The sequence below is a fragment of the Pristis pectinata genome, chromosome 7 (genome assembly GCF_009764475.1).
Source record: "Pristis pectinata isolate sPriPec2 chromosome 7, sPriPec2.1.pri, whole genome shotgun sequence".
In the NCBI taxonomy this organism is placed as follows: Eukaryota; Metazoa; Chordata; class Chondrichthyes; order Rhinopristiformes; family Pristidae; genus Pristis; species Pristis pectinata.
The window spans coordinates 42,770,344-42,795,632 of NC_067411.1; the positions used below are offsets into that span (position 1 = coordinate 42,770,344).

General features: G+C 36.9%; 1 protein-coding gene across 3 annotated transcripts in view; it reads right to left on the minus strand.

The window, feature by feature from the left end:
• Positions 1–5,687: 5,687 nt before the first annotated feature.
• The window catches only part of ptbp3 (polypyrimidine tract binding protein 3), a 77,444-nt gene continuing 57,842 nt past the window's right edge, over positions 5,688–25,289 (minus strand). For 2 of the 3 annotated variants that reach the window (XM_052019986.1, XM_052019988.1), the window contains 8 exons: positions 21,175–21,370; positions 18,271–18,345; positions 17,653–17,789; positions 15,283–15,316; positions 14,870–14,962; positions 13,609–13,825; positions 12,722–12,799; positions 5,688–8,434 (listed from right to left, as the gene is read on the minus strand). In XM_052019986.1, coding sequence (XP_051875946.1) covers positions 8,302–8,434; positions 12,722–12,799; positions 13,609–13,825; positions 14,870–14,962; positions 15,283–15,316; positions 17,653–17,789; positions 18,271–18,345; positions 21,175–21,370 — 963 coding nt within the window. In that variant the 3' untranslated portion in view covers positions 5,688–8,301. The remainder of the gene's footprint in view (positions 8,435–12,721; positions 12,800–13,608; positions 13,826–14,869; positions 14,963–15,282; positions 15,317–17,652; positions 17,790–18,270; positions 18,346–21,174; positions 21,371–25,289) is intronic. The other variant, XM_052019987.1, reaches the window with a different exon arrangement.

Below are 25,289 nucleotides of genomic sequence, written 5' to 3' on the forward strand. Positions count from 1 at the left end.
AAAGGACCAATGCTCACCTTAATTACTCTTCCTTCATATCTGATCATACAGTCCTCCAGCCTGGGGCAAAACATTTACTATACTTCATTGCTTTCTGTCCTTAAGTTAATATAGTTTTAATCCAAGATGACTTCAAACTGATTATTCCATGAGCCTAAATTTAATTAGTCTTTTGTGGCATTTTGTCAAAACCTGTTAGAATCCAGAGACAACTTCCACATGTTCTCTCATCAACCTTTTACAAATCCATGCTAGCTCTCCTTACCATGTTTTTATAAGAGCTATTTAATTTGTAAACACCCCCCAATTCTTTTGAAAACCTTATGCATTACTGACATTAAGCTGACAAGTCTGAAGTTGAGGAATATGCATACACCTTATCATATTTGTTACCTACCCTACAACTACAGAAGATTGAAAGCCTTCCATGATCTTCACCCACACTTCCCTTAACAACCTACTCATCATCCAGACTAGGGGACATCCACTAAGTGTAAACAGCTTTGCTGCATGCAAGTTTCAATCCCATCCATCATTTTTATAATCTCTCATCACTTCCTTGGCAACAAAGTACTCAAATGTTCCAGTGTTGCCTCCTTGGTACCAAGTGCTGCTGCTTATGAGTCACATACAAAACAGAATACAAATATTATTACTGGTTTACGTTAACTGCCATTATATTCCCATTTTCCCCTCTTTACCAGTCTTTCTTTTCACTTCTTTCTCAACCTATCATGTTAATTCTGGCTCTTGCTTGAATAATTCATCTAACATGCATTATGCTCCCTCTTCCACCCCCCCATTATATTTTTATCTCTCACCAATCAAGGGGTTCCTGGCTTTGCATCTGCTACCTTTTCTTCTTATGGAGGTGTAACTAGCCTGTAGCTGAAATATCTCCTCTCAGAAGACCACCTTGCTCCATAAGTTTTTCCAACAAATAGTTCCATTTCATCTTGGTGAGATCCCCTCTTATTCTACCTACGTTATTCCTCTTCCAATGGAGAAGGACGAGGGACATCTAATCTAAAAACTTTACAAAATAACTCTTACATAAAAGTGTTCACCACTGAGACTTAGGACATGTCGCCCATCTCATGCTTCAGCACCAGACCCAGCAATACCACCTTCCTAGTTGGAAGGAGAACACACTGGTCAAGGAAGTTTTCTTTATCACGTTAGGAATTCTTCTCCATGTTTTCCCTCAGACATTAATTACTCACATATCAGTTGGATAGGTCCTCCAATACTATCACTCTAGCTCTTGTACATCTCAATAATTTCCCTGCAGATTTGCACTTCTATGGACCTTTGATGAGAGGTAGGTAGTATAATCATACCCTTTTTTGTTCAGTGCCACCCAAATGTTCTTGCCCACAAGGGCATCCTCCTGCCAATTAAATGAGGGAAGGAAATACACTCCACTACCTTATCTTTTCCAAACTTTGTACATCCATGACATTATACAACTCTTCTGCAACAACTTTCAGCCAGATTTGTTGTTGCTTTCACAGTTCAACACAACTACATGTTTATTCCTGCTCAACCTTATATATACTATGCATTTACACAGATGCATCCCGAAACCCATCATGGAATTCCACATTGGTTCTTCCCACCCACTCTTACCTAATATGGTACCACTTCCTTCTCTAGTACTATCCAACATCATTACTCCTTTATATGCCTTGTTCCTCTTTTTTTTCTAAAACATCTGAATGCTGGTACCAATCCCCTCAGTGAATTAAATTTTAAACTCTTCCAAACCACATGGCTAAACATCCCCTTGAGGACATTGATTCCCAATTCAGATGTTCACCACCCTCTGTGGGGAGAAAACTTGCCCCTCAGATTTCCTATAAATGTCTCCCCTCTCGCCTTAAACCTATGCCCTTTAGTTCTAGACCCCCCAGTCATTTGGGAGGGGGTGGTGGTGGTGGAGGGGAATAACTATCGTATTTATGTCCCTCAAATTTTATAAACTATTGCTGCTGCTCCTCCTCAGCCTCCAATGTTCCAGTGAGAATAAAGCCAGCCAATCCAATCTCTCCTTGTAATTACATCCTGGCGAAACTTTTCTACATTCTCTGCTACCACATTCTTCCTGTAGTGTGGCAAGCACAACTGTACACAATACTCCAAGTCTAACTAATGTTTTGTACACTACGTCCAAACTCAACTTTTTCTCTTCGAATGCAGTGCCAGTGCATACTTGCAGTTAATTAATTGAACTTGCAGTTAAACATTACTGGACACAAATTTGAATCCCACAATTGGACTGTAGTGAACACTTATGGATTCACTATTCCCCACCCCCCACGAAACGCGCTACCCTTAAGCCAGTCAACATTAAATGTGACTCCTGATATTTTTCTGCAATTTAGGATGGATAACAAATGTCAGCAAAATTCCCATCCTATGCATGAATGTATTGACATTACTAAGCATTGTATTTTGACACACTGCTGCATTTCCTTGTGCTATCCTCCTTAATTTGTAACTGAGTTGGCTACCTGAACTAGAGCTCAAGCAATAAGAGTAATTTCCCCACATATGAAGCTCCCCAGCACCCACGTGTCCTCAAGTTCCTAGATAATACAGGGATTATAAAATAGACTGTCACCAATTATTTCCCTTATTTAAGAATCTAATTTTGTTTGAACTATTAACTTAATTATCTATCTTACCATAATTTAGTCCCAATTCACAGAAGAACTACCTTGAACAGCTAACTGCCTACCTGGCCATGCTTTAAGTAGTCAAAAAATTTCTTGGCTTTTCTTGAAAACTGGGTTGGATGTGACTCTGCCACAGGTAAATTTGTTGCATAGATCAATGCTAGGTGTTGAGTTGGGCTATATTCTTTTGCCTTAACATGGGTGTGTGTTTTTTTTTGTGCAACCAAGCAGCTTGTTAGGAAATTTCAGAGGGCAATTTGGAATCAGCAACATTATTATGGGACTGGCATCGGAGGCCAGACTGGTCTAGAACATCAGACTTCCCTCTTCTGAAGGACATTAGTGAACCAGATATTTAACACTACCTTCAGCAATTCCAACATGGTTTTCTTTCGTTTAATTCTCATCTCATCTTTGGCACATTAGCCCAGCCCTCTAGATTTACTAACTTGAATAATTAGTGCCTCTACTTAAGAAAAAAGTTAAGTAATTCCTCTTTAAAAAAAATGTTTTTCTAGTTAAATTTTCTTCATTCCATCCTGGTTGTTTGGGACAAAACAAAATCACTCTAAAGAGTTCCTCAAAAGCAGCAAATTAAAAATCAGTCACTTGGGCATTATTATAAATTTCAAGTATATGGAAACACATGCTTTTATCTAGGAATAAGTTCATATATGGAATTATCAATTCTTTAAATGTTTTTGCATTCATTTTCACACTAAGCATCACTGGCAAAGCACATCAGTGATTGGTATTAGTTTATTATTGTCACTTGTACTGAGGTACAGTGAAAAACTTGTCTTGCATACAAATCGTACAGATCAATTACACCAAGTCCTTGTTATTTGAGGGACATGGACACTGACTTCACACTGGTAACAAAAATGCATGGATACCCCTTCTATGTACCCAAAACACTGCTGAATAAACATAAATATGACCTTTCATGTTCTTTAATGGCATTGTGGTAGAAGTGCCTAATATATTTTCTGTATAAATATACATCAGTTTCTTGACTTGTTAAGTGGTTCTTTGGTGTGCGACATCACAAGTGCTGTTTTAATAGCGAACAGTGCAGCTGTGCCAACCTATGCAATTTCAAAACTGTTAATTACATGTATCAATACACTTAATGGAAGCAGTTGGAAGGCTGGTTCTTGCTTACATGAATGGTTCTTCATAAGCTGTACAACGTCTGAGTATGCTTTCTTCTTCCCAACTACTATTAAATCATATTAGTTAATATAAATCATGAAAATTCATAGTAATCTTGAAAACCAAATGAGAAGCAATGTAATGTTGTATAGTACACTAATGGAATGTGGACACTTACACCCATTATACACTCGCTTGGTGCCCCTTGAGAAAGTTTGAAAGGGGAATTCAGAGTCACCCAGTTGCTCACACATGAGCAAAAGACAGGTTTTCTTCCCTTGAAGGCATTGGCCAGCTGGTTTAAAAACAATAAAACAGCCTTAATAATTTAAAAAGTTTGTTGTAGTAATACAAACAAATTAATTAAAATACTTAAAATGCCACAGTAGTATTTAAACTAGGGCATCTCCAGGTTCTGTCCAACTATCAGGTGAATCCAGTAACAAAACTACTGCATGATCATGCCTCTATCAAGTGATACATTCACATCAGTGACTCACTCTAGAAAAGTGAAGCACATGTAGCTCTCCAGTCATGCAGCAACCAAAAGTTGTTTGTGTTGAGAAAACAAGGGGCACAAAACAAAATTATCAGGAATAGCCAGTTAATGAAGCAAGATAGCAACAAGGCTCAAAAATCCTGCAAAGCAATACTTATAATTTTTTTCAACCCATTTGTTATGCATTGTGCATACACATGCACTTGTTTACAATGCACTAACAAAACAAAATGAAGTGATCAATGTTTTGAAGATCCCCATTCTGTCCTGCAACCAACCCCAATGCCATTCTTCGCCCAAAATACAATAATCAACTGGTAGGATGGTGCTCAACAGAATGGCACAAAGCAAACAGTACAGCTATAAAGGGCAAAACAATGCCACATTCGTGCATAATAAAATGTTTAAGAATACTTCAGCAAGAAAGATTGTGTTGAAGTAAAGGTACAAAAAAAATCAAGTTAATTAGATCTTGAACAGAGGTTTCCAAACTTTTATTTTTTAAAATGAGCCTCCTCTTGAAATGCTTTACTTTGCTCTCACTTATTTCCCTTCTCAGAAACCAGATTTGGCATGGAGGTCAAGCCTGGCATTTATGGCATTCAAGCCTCAGGGTATCTTTCTAGAGCTCAAGAGGTTGACTGCACAAAACTGATTGCACTAAAATTTGATTTTTCATTTTGGATCTCAAAATGATTACAAAATAACTACACTGCATCAATTTAATATGCTTAAATAAATGTTAATATGTGAGCACTGAATAAATAAAAAAGCTGGTTATACCAATTATATGCACTTTCTTGTTCTAGATTGTCCCCCCTGTAAATGGCTTGGATTCTGATTAACAAGATGCAAATATTGAAAGACCGAGGATGAGATGAACTGCAGCTTCACAACCTTGTTTGGAAAACTGATGAGGCCTCCTTGACTCTATTTAGGGAAACAAGTTCTGAGACCTATCATGGTCATTTCTCCATTACCATGAGAGAACAGTTAACTTAGCATAAACTGCTGCTCCAGGGTCAGCCTTTGCTCCAATGGAAAAGTAGAGCAAATGCTATTCAGCTGATGATCCAAGTGTAGAAGCTAATGTCCACCTGTAAACAATGTTCCAATTTTAGTGCATTCCATCTCCATGGATACCCTCACATTCTACCCACACTTCCCTAGTTTGGGAACCTCTGATTTAGAATCAAAGAAAAAGAAAGTTAAAAGCGTTAGACAAAGAGGCAGGAAGATCAAAGAGGTGTCATGACATTTATTGAAAGCATGCTACAATTAGAGAAAAGATTATCAAGGCCATACAAGTGTACACAACAAAAGAAATGGAACACTTTACACAGACACATGCAATAAACAATTAGAAAATATTATTTTTAATATTTCATTATCTGTGCATTAAAAACAAATCTTAACAGAAATGGAATCCATTTTGTTTCTTCCACTTTTGACACAAACTGCTTTACAAATGAAACCTGGTACTGTTGCTTATCAAAATATACAAGACAATCAATGTTTTCATATAAAAACCAGTTTGTACTTTTACTTGTTCCCAAAAAACCTCATTTTAAAAAAAAGTTGTTTAAATATTTACAGCATTTTCACTTTGTCTGCTGAACATTCTTACAAACTCAAAAAAGGCAGGAATTTTAAGAACAGATCAAGTACATGAATGAACAGGGAGGAAAGCACTATACACCTGCTGACGACTGAACGCCAGAAGGGAAGCAGCTTGAAAGAGAAGTTTAAGTATTTCACAGAAAATGCTACAGCCTTTGTCTAACTGCACAGGCAGAAGCATTCCAACTACCTTCTTAAAAAAACTGCAGGTCTCAACCCTAGTTATACTAGGTGCTGAATGCAGGCGTCACCCCCATAACTGAAGGCATGCATTTACACATCTGATATTCACTTGGAGCACATCATTAATCTGTGATACTAACTGCATTAGCCTCCCCCCTCTGTGCCATACAAAGTTAGTTTTTAAATTTGGGGAAAAAAGGGACACCTCAGTGTCAGTCTATTTAAAATTAATACTCTTCAAATTGGAAATTTCACTAGCACTTAGAAAATGATGCAACTCACATTGAGGATGAGCCTACATTAATTAATTCAGCACATAGTACAGAAGTCTTTTGTTGTTACAATTGCTACACCATTGTTCAGTATTTAATAACAAAGGCATTTTGCAGCACCCTTAAGACCGACCTGGGGAATGATGAAAACAGAATTGCAACTTTAGTAGAATTCTGGCTCAGTGTACCAAATTTGTTGGTGAGAATATTACTATGCAATTCTGAACAATTCTTTTAACATACTTCTTTTATGAAGTGGTTCTATGCTCAGCATGAGAGCGCTAACAAATCTGATTCAATACAAGTTAGTGACCTTAAGTGTTCTCTCTTTCAAGCCCGGTGCAGACTTAGCACCTCTTTACAAAAGAAAAAAAAGTTATTCTATTTCTCACATTCTCCCTCCTTTTACATTTGAAACTACATTCACATTTCTATTTTAGGTTTAAAGATTAGTAATAATAAAAAGTTAAATGGGAGGGAAAAGAAAATAAACTGACTACTGAAGGCACATAAACTTTGGTCCTGTTTTTTTTCTTTCTGAAACCCTGAAATAAAAGCTCGTATTCTCTACCTCATCATTCACTATTTTCTTCTTTTCAATCAAGTGTGCACTCCTTTAGAATTCCACTTGAATGGGACTAAAAAGTCTTGTATTTAATAAATCAATAGTTCTAACCATGGTTTAGTTGCAGCTTTGCAATGTCTGTGTGGCTCTGAAGTATTCTTTCAGAATGGAAGAGTTAAGGACATGTTTTCTAGACTTGCAGTTAGTCCAACAACCATTCAATAAAACAAAAGCCTAACGCAAAATGCTGGATATTTAGCTAGAGTCTAACAAAATCACGTGAAAAAAAAACACACGTTCAGGAAGGACTTAAGTACCTACACTGAAACATTCAAAAGCCAAAAATTCCCTCAAAACAAAAGCCAACAATTAACATTCTTAAAATTAACAGCTACAGTTCAAAATAAATGAAATATTTAAAGATATCATAAACTTTTAGCACACAGATAAGATAATGAAGCCATTTGAATCTTGTAGATCAAGAAAAAAATAAGTAAAAAAAAAGCCTCAGGCATTTATTTTGAACTGGTTAAACTTATTCAATTATGCCTGCTGCAGAAGCTTTGATATCGCACATCTACAGCCCTTGGATGGGATGGAAACAACATGGATAGGCAGTCTGCCCGATGAGGAAGAAAATTTGTTATTCCCATCTGTGTACTAAATTGTAATTCAAATCTAAGCTTGTAGCAGATTTTCCAACATTGCAAAATGTGAAAAGAAAATCACCTATATTCTACAATGACAGAGGTTCCTTTTAAAAGAACCCATAATACATATACTGAAGAAAATGCAAGAAAAGCCTCTAATCTAATTGATAAACAGATAATAAGGCACATGATAATTAAACAAGTATACAGTAAATACGAAATTGATTTTTTTCCATATCTTCAGTGGTATGAAAACCCATGATGTTTAATTCCACACCCCCCCCCCCACCCCGCAAAGAAAATTACTAAAATATTTTTGTTTTTAAAGTATGACAATCATGTAGATCTAAACCTGATTTTCCCCTCTCCCAAGATTGTAAACTTTTGGAAAAAAATTCTCAATCACTAAACCAGCCACTAACAGGTGAATGAACATGTATGGCTACTGATTGCTTGCAACAAACCTGCACTTTTCAAAAATTAAAGAAAATTGGTATCAATTGAAGTTAACAGATAGACAAAAGGAAAGTCACTCAAGATGAGAAACCCCACTTGCGTGTTCCACTTAAATCATTAACCTAAGCATTGCTTGCAGGCATGGTTGGTCATTGGTATTTCAGTCTCTTTCTGAATGCTAGCTTACCACGTGTGTGGTCCCAGTCTATAGTGAAAACAACTATTAAATTGTGGATTTAGAAAAGGACACTCTGAGATGGTGATTTTCTCCAAGGTCATGATTATGAAGGTCAATGAGAGCCTGGATTGCTTCTTCAAGACTGTCTAACTGGATAAGGGCCATCTTACGGTCTTTCCTGCAATATAAAGAGAACAATTCAAATGAGACAGACATTTACAGATTCTTTTAAAAAAAATCAACAACTTATCTGTTGGAAGAAAACTGGAAGCTATGAAAGGGCAGGGCTCCAAATGTTACCATTCATTCCCTGGCCAATAGATTAGGCAAATAACTTGCTACAATGTGATAAAGCTCTTCTTGGCCCAAAATTGAAAATATTCTAAAACATTGGAAACTTGGTGTAGGGAACTTCAAGAGATAAACGTACAGTCTATGAATCTGTTCATGTCCAAACCACTGATGTTCCAAAATGATAGTTAACAGTCCAATACATATTTGCAAAGTATTAATATGCAACTTCAGCACACTGAGAAATAAAACCCTAAGCATTTTAACAAATCATTGTATGCCAAACAATTTAAAAGCTTTTTACAAATTTTGACAAATTTGAAAAATATCTTCTGGCAGTTTTATGCCCAGCCCACTGAAGGCAAAGTTCTTCTGCACAGGGTATAATAATATTTAGAGATACTTTGAGAATATCTACATTCAAGCACAGTTCATATTGGTCCAAATCTTGTTTGGCTAAAATTCGCAGTTCCAACTTCCAGGAACTGGGATTCAAGTCTTGGTTATTTGTACATGTGCTGTGGGACATGAAGTCAGAAATTACAAGCGACGTATGGTGCCACTGCACTCAATGCCAGACCAGTAGCAGGATTGGAGGCTATGTTAATTTCAATAGGGATATTAATTCTAAAAAAATAATTGCCTTTCAATGTATTATATTTAATAAATTTCAAAGCTTTCAATTTTGGGAATTTGAACAAAGGCATTTGAAACCAAAATTCACTAGCACTTTGAAGGGAGACAAACTCAGACCCAGCATCGTCTTCTGTCAAAGCCTGTCAGGGCACTCCAAGGACCAGCATCAGTCCAACGACTCTTAAGACCTTGTTGCTATTCAATTTGCTGATGATACAAAATTAGACGTGATTGGGCAGGGAGGTGATTTCAAAAGGGATTAAGACTAGCTGAGTGAGTGGGCAAGAACAAGGCAATATAATATTATGCATTAAACAGTATTTTTTGTTAAATGGCAAAAGTAGACAACGTTGATGCTCCGAGTTCTGTATCCTTGTATACAACTCACCGAAAGGAAACAAAGCAATTAGAAAGGCAACAGTTGCACTGACCTATATTATGAGAAGATTTGAGTACAAGAATAAAGAAAGATCACTCACTGCAATTATATACAGTATTAGTGAGATTGCACCTGGAGTATTGTGCGCCATTCTGATCTTAAAAGGATATACTTGCTAAACAAGGATTGCAACAAAGATTCACTAATCTGGTTCCAGACATAGCAGGTTGCCTTATGTAGAGAAATTAAGACTGAGCCAATATTTGCTAGGGTTGAAAGGAATGAGAGATTTTATCAAAAATCCTTCAAGAATTCTGTAATTTAACAGGCTAGATGCAGGGTGAATATTTCCCCTGGCCGAGTTGTCTTAGAGCAGGATGCACAGATTCAGAATAGAAAAGACCATTAGGGCTGAAATTAAAAGAAATTTTGTCATACACAGGATGGTGATCCTACTCTGGAAGGCTGTGGAGGCTCAATCATTATGTTAATTCAAAACAGAGTCTGATAGATATCTGAAGAAAATAAGGGATAGGGACACAGCCCTGGAAATTGGTGGCGAGGTAGATCAGCCATGAACTTGATGCATGGCAGGGGGTGCTCCAAGGGCCAAATGGCCAACTCCTGCTCCTCTTATTTTCCTTTTGAGATGGGCAACTCCTTGTTCTGAAACTTTGCCCCCTTAGTTAGATACAAGAGAAAACATCTCAGCTTCCATTCACTCTATCCTTGCTGACAATCTTGCATTTCAATGAGATCACCCGTCATTCTTCCAAACCCCAATTAAGTACAGGCCCAACCTGTTCAATCCCTCCATTTGGGGAAATCACCCTTGTAAATCTTCTCTGCACCATCTCCAAAGCTTTCCTTAAATTTGGAGACAAAATCTAATCAGCTGGTGTTTTAAAATCATGTATGGCTACATTCAGGTGCGTGAGTAGGTGGATGATCTACCTTGGCTTCTTCCTCAAATCATTCACAAAAGGCAGTCTGACAAACAAAATCCCCAGTGCAATACTGTGAACGGAAACATTTATGGTTTGTTTCACCATCCACAGATGCTGACTGGTTCTCCTTCCATAGATACTGCCTGTTGTGACTAATTAAACTGAGCCACATGGAAGCTGCAGCTGGGAGATATAGAAGTCTTTATTCACATAATAGATCTTCTGGAGATTGAAATTCTCTTAGGTTCACTCTCCTGACACAATTCTTTTATACTGTTTAAACACAAAGATAACAACAATTAACTACAGTTTCAATGGCTATGAACACCTACTTAACTTTAACATTTTGACTATAGTCAGGCAACTTTGCAGAATTACATGTTTACAACGAGAGCACAACCCAACTAGCAGAACCCCTATGAATATTTAATACTGGCGTCTGTTCCAAAAGCCTCTGAGCACAAACTCCAGACACTCAGAATATACCCCATTTGTCACTGTGTTGAGGGATGGCTCCATGAATATACAACTAGACAGAATATTGTGACAAAACAGACTTGTCCTGAATTGTGCATTAAGTGGCAGGAATATGACTTTAACAACGAGCTAATACAGAAGATGGCCACTTAATGCCTTCCCTGATCTCACTCTGAAGTTTTCAATGACCACCAATTAACATGAACATTCATCTATTGTCCTCCCCTGCATAGTTTCAATGGCACAGTATAAGACACACCCAATGATTGGTTCTCATTCTAATTAATCCATAATTTTGCTATCCATAATTTCATAACTCCAGAATAATCCCTAACACTGCCCAATCTGCTGAGTGTTTATGTTACGGACTTGGTGAATGTCCCTTTAAGATAGAGTTAGTAGTGTGAGTGGGAGTGTGACATGCTTACGTCAACAGAAGACAAAAGACGTAATGACGTGGTTGAAGAAGTCAGTCGAAGTGAGCGCGAGCGCGAGAGACACCAGCCTGCTAGTTTCTCTATCGATGGATGAGAAACAATAACTGTGTCTGTCACTGCAATCCACGTATGGAAATTGGAAGTAATCCGGTGGAGTTCACTTTGTTGCTGACCTGTAGAAGGAAACAGGTATTTGTGTGGACGACCACGATTTGGATGCTTTTCGGGGTGAGGAAGTCACTACTGAGTAAACACTGAGGTGTCATTTGGATTTCATAATTACTCTCTCTGTTCTCTCTACACCTACGTTTTATCTTCAGACAACGGTGGTTGTTGAAGAAGCCTTTGCTCATATTTCACCTTATGGCTTGCTGAACTGAACTTTAAGAACCATTCGTGGACTTGGAGTTTGGGACTTTGCCACACACACACATGAAGAGTTTAGTTTTGGGGTTAATGTTCAAGGTTTAACATTTTTACTTCTAACATACTAACATTTTTACTTTTATTTTTCTTATTATCAGAAGTAGTTATTAATAAAGTAGTTTTCTTAACACTGAATCACGACACAGTGTGTTTCTTTTGTTGCTGGTTCGTGACAGTTTACAATATTGTGTTCGGATTTCAAACTTCCAGCACCTGTCCAACAAGAGTATATCCATCCACCTACCCTTGATTTTACCAGTGTCATACATCCTAACTAGCAACATCCTGAGCTCACCAATCGACCAGAAACACCTAGACTAGCCACATATACTGTGGGTACAAGAGCAGACAACAGGTATCCTGCAGCAAGAGATTCTTCTCCTGACACTCCTAAGCCTTTCCACCATTTACAAGGTACATTTACTCCTATCAGTTAGGCAGTTTTTTTTTTGAAGAAGAGATAGAGTTTTTATTGTTTGGGGAAAATGTTTCAATTCAAATTTCAATTAATCAGAAATCACACTGGGTTGCAGATGCAAAGTAACTGAAAATCCTTTCACCATTGTGGAGCACAAACCAGTTATAAAATATTAGTCAAATGCTAGTTATGTTTATAAATATAGATAACAGCTTGGGCACATTACAAATCCATTACAGATCTTGATGGATTATATACATATCATCATACTACACGCTCACTACATCAATTAAGTAGCAGAAATACCACTGAAATCTTGAGTGGCACATAGAACAAGATGAAAAACTGCCAACAGCAAACATACCTACATACCTACCCAACCTTACCAACCACCTAGTTAACATTAAACAACCTCAAATTGTGCACAGGAAATGTAGTACAAAAGTGGACTTACAGAAAAAACTTGAAGGCTTTCACTGAGGATCCAGCACTTTCAAATAGGTTCTTCAGATCCTCCTCTGTGATTGAAGGTCTGCAAATGGACAGAAACCCCTTCTTACATACAACACACGGTAGAAACTCGCCAATTTATGCAAATATGTAAAATGCACAAGGAATTACCAAAAAAATGTATTCTGGTGTGTCTAAAGCTTCAAAAAAAAAATGTCTTTTATGATATTTGAATTAGTGAGTGAATTATAACCACGAGTCAAGGGTGATCAATGTTAATACATTAATTCAAATTTAGGCTTTACATGGTGGTAGTACAAAATCAATACTAATATATACTTGTGGCTTACAAGTCATACATCAATTAACATAAGATGCTTCGCCATGCCTGTGCACAAAAACCAGCATCAGGCCAGAAAGACAATGTTTGGGTGGAGAAGGCAAATAAATTAGACCAATTTGTTTCCAGAGCATGACTTAGAAAAAGGAAACCAATCCAGGGGACAAAATTTGCTTTACAGTGGCACTAACAGTGCAATACAACTCAACTGGGCTAAATTGTATTCCAGATCAAGCTGGTCACTGCCCTACAAAGTAATCACGTTAATGGAGATGTTTCTGTCCCACAACTGCCTGAGCAAGTTTGAAGGGCTGATTGGCCTGTTCCTGCTTAAAATAGCAATTTTCAAAGCCTGGCATAATTTCTTTCATAGACAACTGCTGGCAATTAATTTTCCTACTGTGTAATGTAATATTGTATTAGAATTATTCCTAAATTAGCCTCCCATGCCAATGGAATGTCTTCACATATTTAGTGTGCTTTCAACTAAGCATAGACGTCTACTGGTTTCAAGTTCTCCATCAGACATCCCTTGTATTTAAGCTACTCACGGAATGTTTGAGAGATGTAGGGTGGATGATGGAGGGAAAATATTCTGGAAGTTCTTAGACCCTGGTTTCTTGAAGCGATGAAGTGGAGAATTGCTGTAATCCTTTGTCAGACCCTGGTCTTCTTGTCCTTCCCGAGGAAGCTGGACCATCTGGTGCTTTGACAATGTCACACGCAATACTCGGCCATACACCTTCTGCCCATTAAGATGGCTCATGGCTAAAGAGAATAGAGCATTTGTACTTGTAACTGAAAATTAAAGAAACACCATCCTACATCATTTTTCAAGTCAACAGAACAGGGTTTGGGGCACTCCTGTTTTACTTAACTTGAAAATCAATACTTGAATTTTAGAAACAACTATGCTAGAATTGTTTTAAAATATGATAGAAATTTAACGCATTTAATAAGCCATCTACACCGGTACCTTGTTTAGTGCTATCCTGTAGAGCACATTCATTTTAGCATTTGTGGTCTAAAGTGCGAGCATTCAGTTACATATGCTACTATTCTTTGTTAAAAAAAGACAACCACTCAGGCTGCATGCTGCTGTGTCCGCAAGTTGGTGCAAACCCCTACCTCGTGCTGACACTTTCAGCAGTGAAGCTTTGATCTCATTGGCACACAGCTCACTACGAAGTGAAACACCAAAACAATGCAAAGCAATGGAATGCAACATACATATTAGTGCAGATTTCACAAGCACACTTGTTCCCAAGAATAAATCTGAAATGCAAAGGTACCACTGTATATTTTCATTTACTACCATCTCCCAAAAGTGTTGCGAAGAATGAAGTTCACATTGAAAAAAACTTCTTACTGAAATCAGCTAAGATGTCAGGTTCCAATCACTGACCCAACACTAAGTATTCAAGTAAAGGCAAGGAGTTACCAGCACATGGTGTGAAAATACAAAGAAAGGAATACTAATATAATCTGAGTAGAATTGGCAGATTATAGTTTGGGCAGTAATTAAGACATTACTATTGACCTTGGAGCTCAGATTAGAGAAGAAAACAGTCACAGGTTAGTGACTTCAAGACATGCCAACGTGTTTATATTAAGTGAGGACTTCCAAATTCAACTACGATGACCAGGACAAAAAGCATTCCAGTAAAGTCAAAAGTTCAGACATCAAAATTAGGTTTTTGATGATTGTTTTGTTTTTGACATACCCTAAAGAGGGAGAGATGTAAAACTATTAAGCAACACATTAAATGAATATTTAGACGAAATGCTAACAAGGCAATTGTTGACCCTTACCTAGCTGAGCTTGGTTTGCATCTGCCATCTGTATTAAGGCATTTTCTTTTTTATTGAACAAGATCTTCACACGATGCACATCACCATAAACTCCTTCAGTTTGACCAAATAAAAAAAATTGTTTCAATTTTATATGGATGAGACAAATTCAGAGTCAATTTAAAACAACAAGAGCTTAAATGGGAGACAAAAATTAGCAGGAAGGTTTTTAAAAAAATTTAAACACTGAAAAAGACATGTGCACGTTTTAACAAATGCTACACTGCAAAAAAAAAAGCAAGTAGCTCATGCATTTAATATTTAGCAAAATTCATTGACAGCATAGATGCAAGATTCTGTTGAAGGATTAAAATATCAACTTAAAATAATGAAAAATAATTCGTAGTAAAATAGCAGTGGAAATGACAACATACCAAAGAGAATGAACAGCCAGTGAGGTGAAACCTTCTGCAGTAGGGGGAACAAAACAAGTCAGCACAAGATGGACCGGAGACAAACATCAAGTCCCCCATATCGAAGAGTTTCAGCATTACAGTTGAAGGCCAGTTTGATCCACAGAGAATTCGTTTGATCACAACAAAAAAAGTAAAGATGGTTCAAATGCAGTAGATGTGCCGTTTTGGGGAAGTTTGTTGATTTGTCAAGTTTTGGAAAAATGATGAAATAACGAAGCAGGACAATGAGGGGGAAAAGAAAAACATTATAAAGTCAGTAAATAAACATTCAAAGCATTTAAAAGTATTTTACCTATACCTTTTTCACTCCTCCACAGTGCATAGACACTTATGTAGACGACTTGAACCCCTTTCCTAACTTATTGTAAGACAACGATGATGCAACAAAATGGAACTCATTTCATTGCTCTTACTTTTCACTCCAGATACAACCAAAAACCCACCAAACAGAAATTCAAGGCAAATTAGGTGTGTTATTTATGACATGCACTTAGTTTTCAGCTGTGCCCCATTCAGAACAACTGCAGAAAACAGCAGCTAGAAATTTTTAAAAAAATTTAAACTAGTTCTAGAAAGTTCCTTTTAAAACTGCAGAATCTAAATGTATGCAACTTCTCTCACCACCTACTGCACAGGACATTAGGCAGAAATGTTCCCCATTTTAACAAAAGATATTTTTGGTAGTAGTTGCTTTAGTCAGGGAAATGTGTAATGCAAGCCAGACATTTAAGTTTTGTTAATCACAATAACTTTCTTCAACTATTAATTCTGGTCAGAATTCCTTAGTAAAAACAACTCGACAAAAATTGGTGTTGACGTGACATTTAATCAATTTCCTTTAAGATGTTCTGCTCAATGATTGGAAGATCACATTTAAGTACTGTCAAAAATAAAGCAAATGATTACTGTAAATAAACAGTTGCTCACCCAAATATTTTCATTTGAACTTCAAAAGAAAAAGTACAAAGGACAGAACAAATCTTTATTAAAGGAAATGCATTGCCTGTTAAGAATATGGGAAATGACTACATAAGAGTTCAGTAACCCAAGGTTATAAGTAGACTCAACTGTAATGGGAAAGTTGCACTGTGGAATAGGAAAAAAAATATGCATATATCATGGGGATGTAACATCCAAATTCCAATGATATGAAGTTTGAGAACAGAACATGAATACATATAAGCATGCACATATATTGGTAATAAGCTACCCTGAAGACCACCAAATGGATTAACCACAGTTATAAATATTTAACAGTAACAATTTCTGGCAAACCCCCGGCTAGCATGAAAGTACTGCAGTTTGAGTCAAATTTTTACGCCAATTTCATTAAGTGATAATTGTGCAATATACCTACTAGTTGTTATTAGGCAGTTTTATTCTTATTCCACAGGATATGGGCATCCCTGGCAAGTCCAGAATTTACTAGTACAGAATGCCAGAGTACTGTGTCTACATTTAGGATAGGAAATTTCCCAGTGATGTTAAGATGAGCTGGCATTAAATGCTTGTGTTTGCCTGGGAGCACATGCACATACTTTGGCATTTGCAGAATGTAATTTTGCTTACATTTGGCAAGGCTTTGTCAGTCTCACTGTTTTGCTAAAATGTTGTGTTGGTTGTTGATATTCTTTAAGTTTCAGAATAATGAGCTGTACAATGCTTCAAAACCTTTCAAATACATGGTTTGATCAAATCAACCAAAATACTTGGTCACAAACACAATGACTTAGATTAAATGAAGTATGATTAAACACTTAAAAGTACATATTTGATAATAGTGCCTGTACAAATGACAATTAGGTTCCCTCACTACTACAGTATATCACCATATCATTTCTGCAGATCACTGAGACATTACGTATATTTGTAAATGGTGCAAAGCCACAGATGAGATAGAGGGTCTTCTGCAAGAATGCAGCTGTGGTGCTGATCAGCATTCAGAACAGAGGGCACTGGCATTTGTGATAGCTAATCGTAATTAAAAGACCTCAAAGCTACAAGCCAAAATTAAGTGACTTCAGCAGTCCAAAACTGGCATAATCATAAATCATGTCTGGATTACATGAAACTGGAAGGTGTTAGTGTAGATTCTCAAGGTATAACAACATCTTTGTGGCTCTCCTCTGAGAACCCACCATCAATCCCCATTTCCTTCAAACGAATACTGGAGCTGTGGCTACATCATTCTAAACTCAAGTATGGCTTTGATAAAGTAATAGATTATAAGTTCAACATACAAATCAAACTAAATTTAAAATTTTTGCTAAAGCAATAAAACATCTGTGAAAGAGTGGAAACATTGCAATTCCTAATGATAGCACCAACCTCAGGGTTTAGGTTGCTGACCAGTAAGACTGAATTTACTGCTGGGCCCATTCCATGCATTGCCAGACGACCCCCAACTGCAGCTTGTGGAAGACCAAGATGCCCAAGCCCTCCTGGGATTCCTTGAACAGATAGGCCTGGAAACAAAGGACTTTTGCATTAACCAAGTCAGGTGTACAATGAACAAATCCCATTCAAAATACTAGATTAATATAAAGACTATACTTGAAATAGCTTTTCTTTTTAAAAATTCTCTCCCAAATATTTCTTCCACAACTTCAAAGCTGCTGATTCAACGGAAATATTTATCCTCTACTATCTAATGGCAGACCCATAACAAAATGACAAACATTTAAGTCTACTGCTGTAAAACATGAACAGGTGGATGATGGTGCCCATGTTAAGGGAAAAGCAAAAGTCTAATGAGGCAACTGCAATCTCTCTTGCAGCATTCAACACTTGCTGTCAAGTTTTACTGTGAGCTAGGTTAAGAAATTCAGCTCTTTAAAGCTGTAATTCCATACAAGGTATTCCCCAAACTATTCACAATAAAGAGGAATGAATATTATAATCTGCTAATGCATTAAAATCCACCATCAATTATTGGAGCTTACTAACCTGCAGCTTGTGGGAAACCAACAGCAGGCCCAAATCCACCAGCACCATAGGGATTGGAGATGATACCTGGTGCACCTATCAAAAGTTCATTATGAAGTTAGAGTCACTTAAACCGCATATCCTACTTTACTTCTTGGCAGTCCTCTCCCCCTCTTTTGGGAGTGATGCACTGATGTTTTAAAGAAGTAAATCACCTGTGCTTAAATTACCCCTTCTACATTCATGAGTAGCAGTTCCCTACTTTGCAGCATTTACACAGAAGTAGTTCACATGTGCAGTGTTGCCAGCTACAAATACAATTTGCAACTGAAAGGAAACCTCATACAGGGGTCATGTACAAAGATTATTCTAGAACTGTAATGAGTTTCTACACTCAAAAGACTTAATTCTCCTACATTGAAACTGCCTTTGAAGCCACAATTACACCACAAAATGAAAACACAAACTCATTCAGTGTGATAAATAAGCATATTACTTCAGACGTTGAGCTTTGTTGCAAACTTGCCAAAAGTGCCAAATGAATTTTCAGCACCATGAGACATTCACCCCTACTCCCTTTCTTTAGCTAATTTAATTTAGGTTGAGATCATAAGGGTCAGATCAGGGAGGACATAACTACAGCTACTTCCTCATGGAGCAAAGAGGAAGATGATCTATTCTAAATGCATTGCCACATCTTTGGGCTTGTGCTATGGGAATTGCTACTAAAGGTGCTCTTATGACCCAAAATCCCCAGAATTATTTGTTCAGAGGCAAGATATTCTTTTGCAACAAATTTCTTTGAGAGCCTTGTATAAAACAAATAAAAAGTCACTGAATAAACAGAGTTACATCCACAAGGTACTAAGTTATTAGTAATGTGAAAAAAATGTGCATCTTTTCCAAGATTAATAAAGAAAAACAATAAACTTCAGTTTGGGTTTCTTGATTACTAGTCCAAACCTATTGTTCTGAAAGCATTCGTTAAGATTCAATCGCAGGCCTTCAGGCTTGGTGTAAAGTATACCTCCTTCATTGAGGGGGAAAGCACTCCTACCTACAGTAGTCAGTAATCAATGTCAGTAATTCAGGAACCAAAGCAAAGTGGCAGACTCTTAATTGTCATCTGAAATTGTCACGGTTCAAACACAAAGTCGGATGGGTAATTAATGATCACTCCAGCAATGCCCTCTTCCTGCTTAAAAAATAAATACCCCCATCTTGATCTTCAATTACCTGCTTGTACTTTGATCACTACTTATATTAAAAAAACATCAAGTACAGTTCACTTGCACCTAAAATTGAATTGATATTCCCATTCCATTTGTGCTTTGCTTTATCTGCAGATAGACAAAAAACAAGTGGGAGTATAATGCAAAGAAATCCATTCAACCTCCTAGCTAGGAGTATAGACCTGTAACACTTAGTTTCTGACTGGTTCAGCAGGTGCACCCTCAAGCAGTTACCCATCAACCTCAAAAGATCTTGCCTCAAAACTTGCACAATAAGTTGCAAATAAGTTTCTCAACTGCCATCCTCGAATTCTGCCTCAGTAAAATACTAATGTTATTTTCTTCTGAAATCAAATCTTAATGTAAATATCTAAAGTTTCAAAAGCCCTTTAAATTTAACTATATTATTCTTTTCAAAAAAAGACGTACCCTTAAAATTTGATTACAACTGTACAATAAAAGCTGTTGGTTGCAAATAATTAAAAGGGTAGCCTGTTTTTTCAATCATCCTACCTTCTACTTCTTTCGAAAGGAGTGATACTAATCGATGCCAGTAATACTTAAAGAAACTCAACAATATTGTATATGAAAAAAATTGACTTGGGGTATTTGTTACCTAACACAGCATTTGTTGATGCAATGAAGCTCAAATAGTAAGAATATAACATTCACTATTCTTATTTTTGAACAAGTCACTAAAATCTGTATGTGCCTATATTCAATGGCCAAGTGTGATAGCCATCAATACTCCAAAAAAAATGTCAAATGGTGAACAAACGTCCTTTTGGTACATACAACTTCAATGCATAATTTTTCATTCAGCTCTTCATACATCCAAACGACCACAAGGAAACTGCCCAAATAACTTAATTTATACGATATTCCTACTCTATTAACTACATTAAACGAGGTCAGATAATTGTCTGCATACTCAAGACATTTGGTCAATACACAAAATCAACCAAATAGTGCTTTAGACACAAAATAAAGCAGAAACTTGCTGCTTGATATACATTTAATATTAACTACCCTTCCTTCTGAGTATCTAAGATAATCTAAATGCAGTGTTATGATGGAAGATCAAACTGTCAGATATATTTCCCGGGCAACAGCCCCCTTAAAAACCTCAGTTTAAAAGTACCAAGTTTCTCTGGGAGACAATATGTTACAGTCAATTCATGCAATACAAGTCAGTATGAATACTGATCATGAGGCTGGTACAGGCCTTTTGCGATACAGATCGTACATTAAGTTCTGTAAGAGATTGAGAGACACAAGTTATTGAGACAACAACAGGATAAGGGAAGTTAACATATAGCTACTGTTCAGCCCATTATGCTTTGCCAGCCTTCTGGAAATACTAGCCATTTAGCAGCACTCTGATGTTTTCCCCATTTGTGAATTTTACTGAAGTAGTTTAAGACCCAAACTCTTCCCCAAATTAGTATTGAATTGGCTTCTACCATCTTTTCAGGGATTCCATTCAAAAATCATTGTCAAGCTCATTTAAAGATCTCACCCCCACCAAAAAATAAATCACATACTATTTACCAATTCTCCAGATTGCTGGCAATTGTCCTGTACAATCGGACAAGTGAAAGGAGTATGCAAAGCTAATCATGTGATGCAGAGCAGGATCATTTGATGAACAGAAAGGATCATCAAAAAAAATTACCTGTCATTATGTATTTACCTAGAAGTGAAGTTTCCTTACCAAAAGCGGCGGCCACAGGAGGGTCAATGGTGGGCTGGCCGTCGCCGGAAGGAAGATCAAGGCGTGTAAAGTCTCTGCTTTTGTCATTGTTATATTTAACATTAAGGCTCGTCAATTTTGAGAATTCTATACGTAAAGTACAGCAGGCGTTGTAGATATTTTGCCCATCCAAAGCCTGAAATCAAAGAGAAACAACATCATACGTCATCATTTACCTTTGTAGCTGAATGTGGTAAAACAGAATTGGCTAAGTACTTGCCATTTATGAATTATTCACATGACAGGTGCAAAAAAATTTCCTAACTTTTTCTGCTAGTGATGGCTATTGTTACAAATGAGTAGGAGCTGTTATTATATATCATATTGCAACTTGGCATGGAACCTACTTAAACTATAAATACTTAAAATATTTTGATAACAACTCACTTCAAGTTTGAAAAAAAAACTCTCCTCCCCCTCCAACAAAATATATACTACATCACACAAGGATACAAACCCAGTTAGCTCCCTAGGTACTCTACCCAAGCTGAGAGAACAGTACAATAACAAAGGTGCAACTAAATAAACTGAATTAAAACACATATGCAGAACAAATGATGGAAAGCACCGCGATCCATGCCAACCACATCAGCACAAGTAACTTTTGCTCAGAGTTGATAAGCTGCATCTGGAATAGTGACATTATAAAACATTAGGCAGTAAAGTCACATGGACATTTTATTCCAAAAGGCCACAACAGTTAAATTAAGCACTGCAAAATTCAATGATCAAGGAGGGTTAGAAGGGCATGGTGAGTGACAGATGGATAGGTGGATCCATGAGGTTGCATTTGAGGAGCTCAGCCCTTGTCCAAGTGCTAAATTTTTCCAGCTGACATGGACAGCACAGGTTACAGGGATGGTGAGCAATGACAACAACACATGGCGTCAACCAAGTTAGCAGAGTGAAAAGCAATAGTGCACTAATTGGGGCAGGCTAATTAAGGGATAGACACTGTTCCCAAAAGTTGTTTGTGGCTGGTCTGGTACTCTGGATAAGAACATCTCTTCTGCACTGAAGAATCCAGCTGTTATACCTGGTAACAACTAACATGGATAGAAGAAAAAAAAATTCTGAAGGAGACTGAGTAAAGATTAAAATTAAAAATCAGAGCTAAAACAATGGCAGTAAATTTTGGATTACCACCCCATTAGCCATGTTAGGACAGATTAGGGACTTCAATGCGTGATTCAGATTGGTGTGAATGAAATGGATTTCAAATAATGAGACATGAAGTAAAGGTGAGAATTGGGCTGGCACCACTGTCAGAGCTAATCAATTAACTGGAGGGGAAAGAGGGCAGAGGGTTCTGGTGAGAGGAAATTCAAATTAAAAGAGCATGGCAATTCTAAACAAGGTCAAAAAGACCTACTTTGTAAAAACATACCCTAGAGTCAGAGGAAGGAACATGATACAAAAACTAAAGGTTCCTTCTGACTGTAAGCAGCACTCAAAACAAGACAACTGAAAGATTATGCACATGCAGAATTGATAGAAACTAAAAGCTGCCTGAGATGTAAATGCAGATGCAAATTACCTGAAACTGGGAGTTAAATCTCTCAGAATACGTAACTTTTAGAAGAAGAAACACTCAAAATGGAAAAGGAAGAGTAGCCCTGATAATAAAGGATAGGATAAAGGATCTTAACTCAAAAACAAAGAATTAATTTGAGTGAAACCAAGAAAAAGCAAGAAACAGAAAACATTTATGGGAGTTGCCTAAAAACTCTCCAAACAACAGTAGTATTAATGTAAATATAAATTAATATAAATCAAGTTAGAGTCACATGTAACAAGGATAACAATGATTATGAAGAACATAAATCTACCTATAGACTGGCAGTGTACGAAAGTTTCTTTTCTGGAACAATACTATATGAGGAAGTTCGGAAAAGGTTATCTCAGATTTAGTACTGGGTGATGAAAAGGGATTAATTAAGATCTTGTGCTTAAGGGGGCTATGGTGATGGGTACGTTAACTATGAAAGATATTAAAAGGTAATTGAAAGATTAAAAAATTGCAGATACCAGAAATCGGAAATAAGAACAATGTGCTTAAAAAGAATCAGCCCATCAAACAGCATCTTTGGAGGGAGAAACATAATGACATTTTGTCAAAATTGAAAATGTTAACTGTTTCTCTTTGCTGGTGCTGCCAAACCAAATGAGGATTTCCAGTACTGAGTTTTCATTTTACACCACAAAATCTGACGGTAAACAAGCACAAGCTAACAATATACGGTTTATAGCAAATAAATATATTCCTTGGGGCACAAAAAAACCAACAGGCCAAGTGGTTGCCAGAGAGAGGAGTAAGCCAGGAGATTAACCAAATCGTGAAACTTACTCAGAGGAGCAAGACTTAATAAGAAGAGACAAAATACAAATGAGCAATCAAGAAACAAATAGACTGTAAAAGCTATTATTATTAGGTTAAAAGGGAAAGATGTCCAAAAACCAATGGTGGTTCTTTAGACAAACAGGATATAAAGAAATAGCCAAGAAATTAATATAGTCACTCTCAACAGAAGATGACACAAGAAGAACATAAAATAGCAGAGAACAGCAAGTTGACAGTCAAGAGAAATTAATGTTAATATGGAAGCTTTTGGAGACGCGAGGAGGACTGAAAGGCAATAATTCCTCAAGATATGACAAGCCCCATCCTAAGGTTCTGAAAGAGATGTCAAAAGAGATAGTGGAGGCACAGATTATCTTCCAAAATTAAATAAATTCCAGGAAAGTTCCCACAGGTGGGAAGGTAGCAGATGTAACAAATCTAAAGATGTATAATAAAATAGTATGTCCATATGTCCCTCACATAGCTCAGTAATGAAACAACTCAGAAATCTCAAATGTTACATCTAAGTTAGGTTTAGCACAAGGATGTGCAGTGTACTCTTATTTTTCCCTAAAATCTCATTGGAAGCCCTTCATAGCCTAAAGGGGTCCGACTCTAAATTTCCCAATTGAAAATTGGGAAGATTCTGTTCAGATCTATTTTTGTACTAAATATTTTCGTCAACTGGACCCAAAAGAGATACTCGTAATTTGTCCCCTGAATTTCTGCAGGACACCAGCTTCTGCAAAAACTCAGCGCACAAATTTTAAACCAGTTAGACAAATATGTCCAAGAGATAGAGCTATGTTTAGTGAAGTACCAAAGAAATGCCTTGGATACTATTACAGAAACTGAATCAAGGAATCATGATTTTTCTGGATGTTCCTGGTGGAACAGGAAAAACTTTCATTATTTTCCTTACTTTGGGCCGAAGTTCAAAGACAAAACATGATTGCCCAGGCATCATCATGCATTGCTTCAATGCTTTTGATGGGGATTTGGGAGTGGGGGGAAAGCAGACTGTACATTCTGCTTTACACTCTTTAAATCTGACAAATGTGGACACTCCAACATGTAACATTGATTACATTGAACAGCAAAGGAAAATATTACGTAAGATTTTTAAACTTATTGTCTGGGATGAACGTACAATGGTTCACAAAGCAGCCTTTGAAGCATTAGATCGAACACTGCGAGATCTTCGGAGACACAATAATAAAATCAACATGAGGTGTTACTTTAGTGATAGCTGAGGATTGTTGTCAAACTCTACCAGTAATTCCACAAGGTACTAACATAGATAAATTGAAAGCTTATATTAAAGCATCATAGATTTGGGAAAAATGTGAAACAATTACACTTTAAAAATAATATGTGAAGACATTTGGCAGGCAGTTTACATGCAAGAGAGTTTGGTTTGAATTTACTCAAATTTGGAAATGGGGAAATTAAACTTGAAGACTCAATAGGAATGATTTTGATGAAAAACTTGGGCCGAATTGTTACATCACTTCATGATCTGAAGCAATCCGTTTTCACAGATGATACTAGACACCACTTAAATTACCAATGGTTGTATGACAGAGCAATTTAAGCACTAAAACAAAAAAATGATGTGCAGGCCATGAATAAAGATATTCTTTTAAAGCTTCCCGGACAATCCGTGCAATAGAAATCTATTGACGATGTGACAGACATTGATGAGACTACATTT